The 12,500-nt window shown below is 40.2% G+C and overlaps 1 protein-coding gene across 1 annotated transcript in view; it reads right to left on the minus strand.

Annotated features, from left to right (window-relative positions):
• The window catches only part of LOC143287566 (uncharacterized), a 27,916-nt gene extending 21,550 nt beyond the window's left edge, over nucleotides 1-6,366 (minus strand). Inside the window, exon 1 of the mRNA XM_076595659.1 lies at nucleotides 6,215-6,366. Within this exon, the coding sequence (XP_076451774.1) occupies nucleotides 6,215-6,269 (55 nt within the window). The 5' untranslated portion in view covers nucleotides 6,270-6,366. The remainder of the gene's footprint in view (nucleotides 1-6,214) is intronic.
• Nucleotides 6,367-12,500: the final 6,134 nt, after the last annotated feature.

Below are 12,500 nucleotides of genomic sequence, written 5' to 3' on the forward strand. Positions count from 1 at the left end.
GCAACTTTCTAACTACGTGCCTAATATTTGATGGTTTTATTTTATTTTATTTTATTTTGACTCATAATGCACACATTTTCTTTTTTTCAATAACTTTTACACCCATGCCACCACCATCAATGTCTTTGATGATAAGATTATGAGATGATTCCCGGTTATAACAATATAAACCCTGTGGAGGCGAAAATGAAAAAAACCCAACAAATACATCATTATCATCGCACAGCATTATACTTCTGCTAAATTACAAAATAAAGAATAAATGCAACTGTTTTACATGTATAAATTTATAACACTAATAACAGTATACTTCGTACCATCTATTCCACCATCACAAACTCCACTGATTCCTATCTTCTCCAGTGTTAATCTAATGACATGTTCACTCAACACACCTGACAATTTAGAAAGAGCACAGACACCCAGAGATGAACACACACACACACACACACACACACAGCAGACATGTTACTGTTACAAAGCAAAATCCAAATTTTAGACAACTTAAGAATCAGTGTTAAACTTATTGTACACTTAATCACAAACAAAATGTTCAGAACTAGATGTTAAACTACTGTTAAACTGACCTTACCTTTTTCATGCTAATGCTATGAGAAAACAAAGTTATTCAAGTTACTCTAGTAAAACCATGAACAAAGATAAACAGTGCGGATTTTCTTCTTCTTTTTGGAAGCAACTTGAAGACAGATTTTTTTTCTGATACCAAAAATAACATTAACAATACATCTTACATCATCTACACACAGGAGTAATAGCACTCATTTTTTTTAACACTTGATGCTGGGCTGGGAAACCAACAATTTCCTCGCCACCCAAATTGCTGGTTGTTCTGGCTGTGTGCCACCTGTGCACACCTGATTTCATTCACACCTGTCAGAAAGGGCACACATGTAGTAAACGACCTCTTTCTGTGTGATGAACTTGTGAAAAAGTGTATTACTATGTATAGTCTGTACAAAGTACTATAGTTGCCTCTTTTATGCTCAACTGCTGTGACGGGAGTTTTCTGGTCCACCACCACATTTCTGGTAAACTTTGCTACCACACGTTCACAGCTTTCCTTTAGCTACATTCTCAACAAGTAAATGTTATCAGACACTATATATTCAGTAACTGAATAAGGTTAATGAAAATGAGATTGAAACAAAATTTTCTCAACATATTAAAACACTCTTAGTCTTACACAGAGCCTGTTTGAACAGAGGCTGCATTAATGATGCTGTGCAACTGACTGGACAATAATAAAAAAAACAAATTGCCCTAATTTTTTTCACTCCTTCCACTCTTTTAAACCTCAGGCAAACCGCAACTTAGACCAAAGTGAAGAACAGACTGATTATAGTGAAGACTCCTCTTTTCTCACACATGCCCACATGTTCTCTCTCTCTCATACCACCCTCCCCCCCCCCACCCCTTTCCCCGCCCTCCCTCTTAATCACTTGATCTAAGGTTTAGAATTTTCATTAAATAATCAATTCAAGACAATGACTGACATTTGCACACACAAACATTTGCATGCATGCATGCACACGCGCACAAGCACACACACACACACACACACTACACCCTTAATACATCAAATAAAGTAACAATCTGAAACTCAATGTGAAGCACAAAACTGAAACAGATACAAGACAGAGAGCAGGGTGGAACTGGAAGACAGTGGACTCCGACCAGCTGTGGAGATGTTTTAGAGACAGGCACACAACCCACAGAAGCAGTGAGAGGGAAGGCAGTCGGCTGCAGAGGCACATCTGGCACTAATTACAGCAAATGTCAGGTGTCCATCACTCCAGGGCCTTTACATCCCACACAGGTTTCTCACGCCCACTCACTGTTGTGGCCACAGCACACTTGCACTCAGTGTAAACAACCTTCCATGCACACTAGCTAACAGATGAGGCAATCCTCTGTAATATAAATTATAGAGGAAATCTACATCTATCCAAGATTTGGTAAGACTGAGGGTTGTGACACTGCAGTTTGGGGGTGCATGGATTCAGCATTCACACCAGTCAGCAAATATGGCGTATTTTGTAAATTTTGCTCATCAATATAATACTACCCAACTCTCTCATTCTCTGTACTATCTCTCACTGTCTCAGTTTCTCAGTCTCTATACTCTCTCTTTACCCTCTCTTTCTCTCACCCCCTGCCCCAACTACTTACCATTAGCCTCTCCCCTACTCTGTACTCGCAGTGTTAATTGCATCTTTGCTGTACTATTAAACAGTAAAGTTAGGAAAACAGAACTATCTCTGCTTGCATCATCTGTCTGCAGTACTGGATGACCATGTGTGATTATCTAAATATCATTAATCTCTCTCTCTGTATATATATATATATATATATATATATATGTGTGTGTGTGTGTGTGTGTGTGTGTGTGTGTGTGAGAGTGCACATGTGTGAGATTAGTAACTCACTTGAAACCGAAATTCACTTCACTTTTGAGTGCCCAAAGTATGAAGACTTACGATCCAAGTATTTACAGAATACTGTCAATTTCGAAATTCATAATCTGGAATTTGTGAGAGTTGCAGAAGAGAGTATTTTTGTTTTTGCGAAGTTTCTTTTCTATGCCTTTAAGCTTAGATCCCAGATCTTGAATACAGTCCAAATTATACAATTGTAATTTTTTTTCGTGTAAATAATAATGCATCTATCGACTGTGAACCCCCATTGAAAGGGGCTGTGGCCTATTCAATAAACTAGTGTCAGTGTCAGTTCCAGTGCCAGTGTTAGTGTCAGTGTCTCTCTCTCTCTCTCCCTCTCTCTCTCACTCAGTCTCTCTCCTTTCTCTCTGCAAAGAGCACCCATCCCACCCCTCTTTTCTCTCTCTCCCTCTCTGACAGTACAGTGAGCTACATAAATTACAGGAGAGCCATCCAGTATTTTGTCAAGGCAGTCATTCAACCATGATGTTGTCAGTGACCAAGAACGAGGATTGGCATTTGCAGAATAGCTGAACCACTACAACCAACAATCCCTCTGCGCACATTCACTCTCACGATCAATAATGCGTAACTTGGAAAAACCAAGTGTTGGCTTGGGACAGGCTGAAGATTTAGCTATGAGTATGGTGAGTTGAAAGTGAACATTGAAAACCCGAATTAAACAAATATAAAGAGAAATAACTCAATCTCTCTCTCCATTTACAAGGTACAAAACATCAAGTCAATGCTCCTTATACAGGTAGCACAAAGGTGCACTGATTATCCGGAATTGTTACTGTTCTTTCATTTTGAATTAAAACTGAGGTTGCGTAGAGAGAGAGCAGGTTGATATAATTCTGTTACACAATTAGTACTGAAACTTTTCTTCTCTCTCTCTCTCTCTCTCTCTCCTCCTCCTCCTCCTATTCTCTCTGTCACACACACACACACACACACGCTAACACAGATACTGCTGGTGGCACAGTGACAAACACACAAAAACATACAGATGTACACACTCATGCATGCATGCACACACACACATGAACATTACATAGTTGTTGTTTTTTACTTTAATTTTCTACAGTATCCTGGACTATTGATTTTATTGTTATCATGTTCTGAATAAGATAAGAAACAACTTTACTGCCTGTAAATATACAGAAATTTGTCTTTTGGCTGGAGTACAATATTAAACACATCAAGCACAATCACTGTTAGATCATGAACATTCGTGCAAACTTGTACGCAACACAATAACTTGAATAAGAGGATAACTAAAATAATAAAGTTTATGCTGAATAAGTAAGAAAAACTACATGTCACTGATACTTAAATATAAGATAAGCTTAACAAGTTTACAGTGCAATCACTCAAAAAGTTAATAAAGCATTACAATAGCTTTATGAATAAGATGTAAACCTCATAAGAAAACATGTCATATGACACCTGAATCAAATATTGAATAATACATAGATCTAAATAAAACAAGAGAGGCAAGGCCTTCAAGACTCACTTGTGATAAATCAAGTCCCCTAGCATTAATAACTGAGTAATTTCCCTTTTTTATTATCTGCACCAAAACGTTTGCAAAATAAATAAAAACTCCATGCTTAGCAAAAGAAGTTCCTGTTTGAACAAAAAATGATAATAATGACTGCTCTTGTTGTTGGGTCAGAATATCAGATCAAAATGCCAAGTTTAGAGAATACAAAAAATATAAATATAACAGTAAATGCAGTTTGCATATAATTAGGCTTCATTTTTTATTTTTTTGTGCCCATCCCAGAGGTGCAATATTGTTTTAAACAAGATGACTGGAAAGAACTGAATTTTTCCTATTTTTATGCCAAATTAAATGAAATTTGGTGTCAACTGACAAAGTATTTGCAGAGAAAATGTCAATGTTAAAGTTTACCACGGACACACAGACACACACACACACACACAGACAACCGAACACCGGGTTAAAACATAGACTCACTTTGTTTACACAAGTGAGTCAATGAAATAAAATAAAACAATTAACATAAATAGTGAATATGCAACACAATAATAAAGTAATAAAATCTAATGTTGACAAGGTAAGGAAACAAAAAACAGAACACAAATGACACTGACACTGAAATGTTAAGATATATATATGCTACACATGTATACCTATCTATCTATTTATCTATCTATCTTTTTTATATATAAAGAGAGAGAGAGAGAGAGAGAGAGAGAGAGAGAGAGAGAGAGCAATCGCTCAAAACATTCATGAAGACCATTATGCATTACAATAGCTATATCATATAAAATAATAAATGAAATTAATGTAGACAACATCTATGTAGTATACTATAGAAAACATGCCCTATAACACATTTAAATAACAAATGAATCAATTCATAACTCACATACAGTGATACACACCCAGTCAATACACCTAACCCCTCAACACCCCTCCACATCAGGACACACCAGTAACAACAGTGCACCAGCCACTATTACATCACATCATTATGAAGATGGGAGTAATACTAAACTTGAAGAATAAATAAAGAAATGAAATAAACAGCAGAATAACAACATTTGAATACAGTACCATAATAAAACCATGAACTCATAAAAAGGAAATCCTTTTAAACTGAGTTTAAAATGGAAATGTCGTTTGCTTTTGATACGCTAGATATGATACAACTTTATTGTTTGTAAATCCACTATTTATGCTTAAATCTAATAACGCTGAATAAAAGACAATTAAATCAGCGAATCATACATTTCACACAATGACCCTATTTGGATTACAAATGATACAAAGATGATAAAGATTTCTATTTCCCAGGAAAGTCAATATGGTAAGCTTTGAAGGAAAATCTCATCTGCATTCTTTAGTTTATAATAATAAAAGGACATATGACACGCCCAGTCTAATGAAATAAAAGCCCTGGGCATAATGAAAAATACAATATTTAATAAACTATATTATGTGTTCTTATTGGACACCGCTGATTTTGTTGCTGCAAGTGCTGTTCTGGTGTCATGGTTTTGGATGAGATTTAAAATAAAAGTATTACCTAATCCAAAATATCAACCAGCAAAGATGATTACTTCAAAAACTGGAAGTTTCAACATCCATCGAGAAACAGTTCAAATAAAACTCATACCCAGATCTATCATAGTTGTCAGAAAATGTACACTGAACAATTATATCTATTTTGTGAAGTAATCACTGACTTGATGCCATTTTTCATTGTCAACAATGAATCTGTGGGGGGTGGGGGGGTCGGGAGGTTTTGTGTGTGTGTGTGCGCGTGCGTGTGTGTGTGCATGTGTGTGTGTGTGTGTGTGTGTGTGTGTGTGTGTGATCTTTCTCCTCTCTCTAACAATTATGTACACCTGGTGCTGTTGTTGATCAACTCGATCCAGCACGACCACCCAACAAAAAACTAAGATGGAATCTCACAAATGCACAGTACTCGCTTCCAGAAATGTGTCCTTCTTTACGATCGTCCTTCACATCATATGGAATAACAGTGTTTTGCAAGATCATCTGGATTCAGTCGTTAACGTTCATATAACTTCACATTCATTCTAGAGCTAATGTGTTCATAATAAGCGACATGCGCTTAATCAAAACAAGGCTTCCTGAAACCACAATCCCGACATTGGACTCGTCTCTGAATGCCTTGACTGTCATTCCCCTCACAACCCAAACAAAACACTCAAAGACCAAGCTTTCAATCACAAAATCATGAACCGTCAACAATACTTACCGACGCTTCCACTAATGAAGACTCCGATGACTGACATAAACATAAACAAATCCATTCTGGACCTAGACCAGCTAAATGGTGTCAAAACGCAGTGGATATGTCAATGAACCTGTCCTGCAGATCGTCTGCACACTGCTGGCTCGCAGAGCCAAAAATAACCCTGTTGCTGCGTCTGTCCAATGGCGTGTCGCCTCGCTCGTCTCGCCCGATCTCGGCAGATCAGGTTCGGTAAAACTCGTTACCCAATCGCTGACAGGCTGGCTGATTCTCTCCCTGTCTATGTGACAGTCACACGGTTTCAGTTTCAGTCCAACTGACCTAAAACTATTTTTGGATTAGTGGTTTCAGTTTTTTTGGAGAGAGAGACAGAGAGAGGGAGACAGACAGAGAGAGAGAGAGAGAGAGAGAGAATTAGGAATTTTACTAGTAGGCCACCGGCCCCAAAGGGTCACGGATAATGGAAAGAAAACAAACTGTTAAGACACCCAATGAACACACACATACAACACACACATACATTTACAGATGATCACTTCGTATTGAAAAGACAGTGCTCGCATCAGTTACGGAATACTAAGATACTTAGAGTTTCTTTCTTTCATGGCATAAAATACAAACATAGCTAAACTTTTTTTTATTTGCGAAAATCGGGCATCACTAGTTTGCAACATATTTATATGCGAGACACTGTTCATCTAAATTCCTGCAATATTTTGATGCAATGGTTTTCTCGCAGACATGTAAATATTTTGCCAGAACAGTCAAACAGAAAATTAAATCATGAGTTTGGATCGCTAACGATTACAATTTAAATCACGTTACATGTGCCTCAGGCAGTAATTAACTGAATATCTGATAAGAGCCACCGTGATGGGCGTACTGTTAGTCGACTGAGTCATTATGACAGTTACTGCGGTATTTTTCCCGTTGTTGCTATGATTTGAATGATCTAGATACTGTAGCAAGTCAATCACTTTCTGAGTGAATTTTGAAACCCGGTCATGCCGCAATATTGTCCGTCTAAAGTAACACTGCACGTAGCGCTGTTTTGATTACTGAGAAATAACCTTTCATTTCCGAGTTCAGTCGCAATTAATTTACCCACACTTCCGAGACTGAATCCAAGGAGATCAACACCCCTCACACGACCAGTTGTGAAAGAGCATCCCCTACATGTTGCTCAGTTCCCGAAACTGTTTGAAATCATCAAGTTAAGTCAGTAACTGAGCATGTTACGGAAATTCATGCCGCAAACTAGTCAACTCATGATGCCGCATATTTTGGAGTATAAACCAGTATTTCACTGAGTCGTTAATATGTCTGGGTGCCGTCGATATCAATATCAATAGGCCCTAACTATATATAGCTGGACCGCTTTCTCAAATTATATCACTAAGTTTTGGGGCACATCTTGGGACTAACATTAGTGACAATTACCGCTTGCATGAAGACATGTGGATGAATTTTTATAGGAATTAAATTTCGTGCCCCGTTCAGAAGCTAGCATACAACAACATTGGTCTGACCTGAGTATCAAGCAGAGTTTGAAAAATACCTACAATTAAGTAGCATTGCTATTTATATGCCAACATTGATTTCGAGATATCAGTCAGTCAGCGATATGTTGCTTTTTGCTCGTCAGTTTGGCAGACATAGTAGCCTACTCCTTTGCTACTGCATCTAAGGACGCATTTACTAGTACTCGATCAGGCCTTGAAAAAAAAAAGAAGATAATAATACTACTAATAGTAATAACGAATGAAGACAAAATAAAAAGACAATAATGATGATAAATAAGCAAATAAGCAAAACATGCAGACACACATTCACACATACACACACACATGCACAACAGATATGCAACAAACATGCAGTTTCACAGATATGAAAGCACAAACAAATACACATAAACGTACACGAACCCCGACACACACACACACACACACACACACACATTACCCTGCACCCCCCCCCCCTACCCCCCTCTACACACACTCATTTCTAGACTACGTATCGCAGCCTCCGCGACACACACACACACACACACACACACACACACACACACACACACACACACACACACACTTACTTGTACAAACACACACATACACGCCCATATACCCCCATATCCGCCCATATCAACATTCCGTTGCTCCCACAGTACAGACATGCACACATACACACATGCCTTATCCACCCACCCACCCACCCACACACACATACACACACGTGCACAGAGCTCTCCTGGCACATGTGTACACTTACACACTCGCGAACGCGCGCGCGCACACACACACACACACACACACACACACACAGTCACCGACTGACACACAGACACAGACACACACACATACACACACGCGCGCGCGCACGCGCAAATGCTGCCACTGATTGGCCGCAAGAGGGGTGGGAAAAGATCTCTGATGCCACTGAGGGTCTAGCGTGTTGCTCAGTCTATTGTATTTGGAAAAGCCCACACAAACTTTTCTGAGGATTTCCGATTTTCCTAGATGTAGACCGCTATTTGTTGTTGCGTTACCAGCAAGTCTGTCAGCTCGCTCATTTCCCTTAACACCTGAATGTCCCGGGCAATTATGACCATGTAAGTTTTTGAATCTGAAAGTTGCGCATTGCCTCATGCCACTCTGGGCTTCCCATTCCACTTTTAATTTTCTGTATGAGGTTCATTGAGTCCATTAGAATCATGGCATGTTGGTTTCCAGGCATATGGATAGATGATAGCCACTGGAGAGCATGTGTCAGCTTCAACGTCTATCGTTAGGCTGGAGGTTGTGACTTCGTATTTAGCATTCTCTTCCCCAACTGTTTTTTTTTCCATTTTGTTTCGCAGTGAATCCCCAGCCGGATTGGTCTTTGGTGACTGAGCCATCTGTGTATATAATGATGTCCTCCTCTTAATAACTGTTTTCTTCTATGAGTAGCTTCACTTCTGCATCAGTTTTGCCCTCTGGCCATTCCCGACAATGTCTTGCTAGAGTGGGTGAAGTGGCTGTGTTGAAGAGATGATTGAGGTTTTCTGAGTTTTCCTCCCATTCTTTTGTTTCTTTCAGGTCTTGTAGTCGGCATACTAGCTGGATTGTGTCTTCTGCTTGCCCCACCCATGATCTTCCTCGTCCTAGACGGCCGCCTTTTCGTTCCTTGACTGCATCATGCAGTGGATTTTGACGGTTTTCTCAGGCTAATGCTCTGAAGTGGGTCTTAACCTGTTCTAACTTGTTTCTGGCTTGTACTGAAGGAGGGTCAAGTAGGTATCGCATGGTTTCCGTAGGCGTGTCTTTTGTTGTTCCAAGGTCCAGTCTCATAGCTTCATTTTTAACTGTTTCTAATTTTAGGAGGATGATTTGAGGCGGTGTTGTTAGTCCAAGTCCGTAGTCGATCACACTGAGAACGAGTGATTGATATTGCAGGAAGAGGTGGCGTTGTTCGATACCTTTGGTTGTCATTGCTTTTAAGACTGAAAGACCCTTTTTGCATTTGAGAACAGTATTTTCTGTATGTTTTCTAAAGGTCAGCATCCTTTCGAAGTGTATTCCTAGGTAGCGTAGCCATTCGGTTTTCTCGATCTGAATTCCGTCGAATGACACAGGTGGTGGTGATTTGCTCGCGGTTCTGTTGTTGATGGTGCACAGCAACGTTTGGGCTTTCGCTGGATTGATGGAAGATCCTCAGTATGTCCTTGCACCATTGAACGATATTGTTCAGTTGTTTCTGGACGGATTTAGTTCTTTCTTGAGCATCTTTCAAAGTTTTGAAGACCAGGGCATCATCCGCAAGAGTAAGCAACCCGATCTATTCCATTGTTGTTTAAGTCTGCAAGGCCCTTTGTGTAGACATTGTAGAGGACAGGAGAGAACAGAGACCCTTGTGGCAGTCCCATGGATAGTTTAGAAGGTGCAGACATCCAATCTCCGAGGCATAAGACGACGGTTCCTGCCTGAAGCGCTGCTGCTATCCATCTTGTCAGTGTCAAATTTACTCCATACCTTAGTAGCAGCTCCATGAGGTGCGCAAACTGGACTTTATTGCAGGCATCTTCAAGGTCGATTGCTACTACTGATGTTTCTTCTTTTCTTTGAAATCCTTCATATACCCCACATGCGAAAGCAGCCTCATTTTCCCATGTAGACTCACCTGTTCTGAAACCACCTTGATTTGAAGGGAGAATGTGCCTCTGTTTAAGATCCCTTGCAAATTTCCTGGCTATTATGGGTTCCATGAGCTTTCCAGCAATGTTTTGCATGGTTAGGATTCAGTAGCCGCTTACCTGACGTTGGTCCTTTTCTGGTTTTGGTATGGGTTTTAAGAAGCTGTGTGTCCAGTCCTCCGGCACATGTCTATTGTGGAAACTGTTTTGGTACAGATTGAAACGTTTGCTTTTGTCTTCTTCTGATAGCTCCTTGATGTCCGAGTAGCGAACTTTATCTCGGTTAGGAGCCGATTCTTTCTAGCATTTAGCTATTGCTTCGTTTAGATAATCTATTGTCAACTCATCATCAGGTCCAGTCTGCATAAGGTTTAAGTCCTCAACATATTTCTTTTTTTCATCAAAGTTTCTTTGATCACTCTGTTGTATGACACACTTGACTGAGCAGGGCAGATCCTTTTTCTTAATTTGTCTTAAGCTTGGTTCCATCAGTATCTAACATATCTGGGGTTTGTTGTGCACGTTTTCCCTTCCATGCGACGATAAAATTGCCAGAACTCTGTCAATGTTATGTCATAACTGAGAGCCTCGCAAAACTGTTTCCACTTGTCATTTTTGGCCTCTTGAGCAATGACTTCAAACTGTCTTGTCTTTTCTTTAATTTTTGTTTCAATTTCTTTGTCAGGAGAAGGCTTTGTTCTTTCTTTTTGCATAAGTTTGACAGCCGCATGTTTTTCTATCCAGGCTCTCTCTGTGTCAGTATTCCACCATGGGGGCTGAATAGTTTGCTTCCGGTTCAGCGCCGTTCTTTTGTTTCTTAATTTTTTGATGATGGTTGTCTCTTTGGTTACATACTGAAATGGATTACGCGGTTTCATACAGGGTTTATCTGATAGTTTCTGTAGACTGAAAACTACCGGGAGGTGATCACTGCCTTGGTGTGGAAGCGTCTCTGCATTCATTCCTGCTCTGAATTTTGGAGATGTTAGAGCGATGTCGATCACACTGTCACTGTCCCCTTGTCTTGTTCCAAGGCAAGTTGGGGATGTGGTTGTTAACGGGCTAAGAACAATTCCCCTATCATTCCTTCAAGTGCGAGTCCTTGTGGGTTGGTGTTCCGCTGGTCCCATAGCTTCGATCTTGCATTAAGGTCTCCACAGATAATGACAGTCTCCAAATTAGTTCTCTATTTCTTCTAAAAAGGCCCAATCCACTTTTGTCAGTTGTGAGGGTTCCTGGGTGAACATAGGCATTGATGAGCACGATGCTCTAGTGAATTCCGTCAGGTTTTTCAATACGCACACCCACTAGTTCACATGAGTTGCTACACCATTTCTCTGGATTTATGGTGGAAACTTTGTTGTTGTTTTGTTTTGTTTTAATACATTTTTGTTTAGTATGATTGCTACTCCTCTTCCTTCATGCCTTTGAAAGACTGTGAAATTCTCCAAATTTATTGATCTGTCTGCACTTGTCCTGGTCTCTTGGAGACATACGATGTCAAAATCATGTGCCAATTTCTCAATTGTTGAGAATCTCATTCTCGCGCTGGAGCAATTCCAGCTGCCGATTCTAAAGAATTTCTTTGACAGCCGCTCTGCTTTTGTCATTCTGCTACCTAAGCACGATCTTTTCCCTCTTCTTTTGCCGCGCCTGTTTTGGGATTTTGGGGATCTAAATTTATGTCTCCGGTGCAGTGCAGCTGATCCCCGAGGTGCACGCGAGACAGAGTTTTGTTAGTATCCATAGAAGGGTGTTCTATGTGGTGAGGGAAATATTCGGTCGCCCTGACAGTTGTGGGATAGCCGAGGCCGGAGTTTCGGCAAAGCTCCTCTCTGTCCACTCAGTGATGGAATTGTGTGTGTGTGTGTGTGTGTGTGTGTGTGTGTGTGTGTGTGTGTGTGTGTGTGTGTGTGTGTGTGTGTGTGTGTGTGTGCGTGCGTGTGCAGTGTGTGTTAGTGTGTGTCAGTGTGCGTCTCAGTGTGTCTTTGTGTGTGTCTGCGTTGCGTCGGTCACGGAATGCGTGCCTGTGTCTGTGTGTATGTCTGTGCGTATGTTTGTGTGAGAGAAAGAGACAGAGACCAGACAGAAAAGGTGTACTGATCTGTTTCCACTGAT

This window comes from Babylonia areolata, chromosome 11 (assembly GCF_041734735.1).
Source record: "Babylonia areolata isolate BAREFJ2019XMU chromosome 11, ASM4173473v1, whole genome shotgun sequence".
Lineage (NCBI taxonomy): Eukaryota > Metazoa > Mollusca > Gastropoda > Neogastropoda > Buccinidae > Babylonia > Babylonia areolata.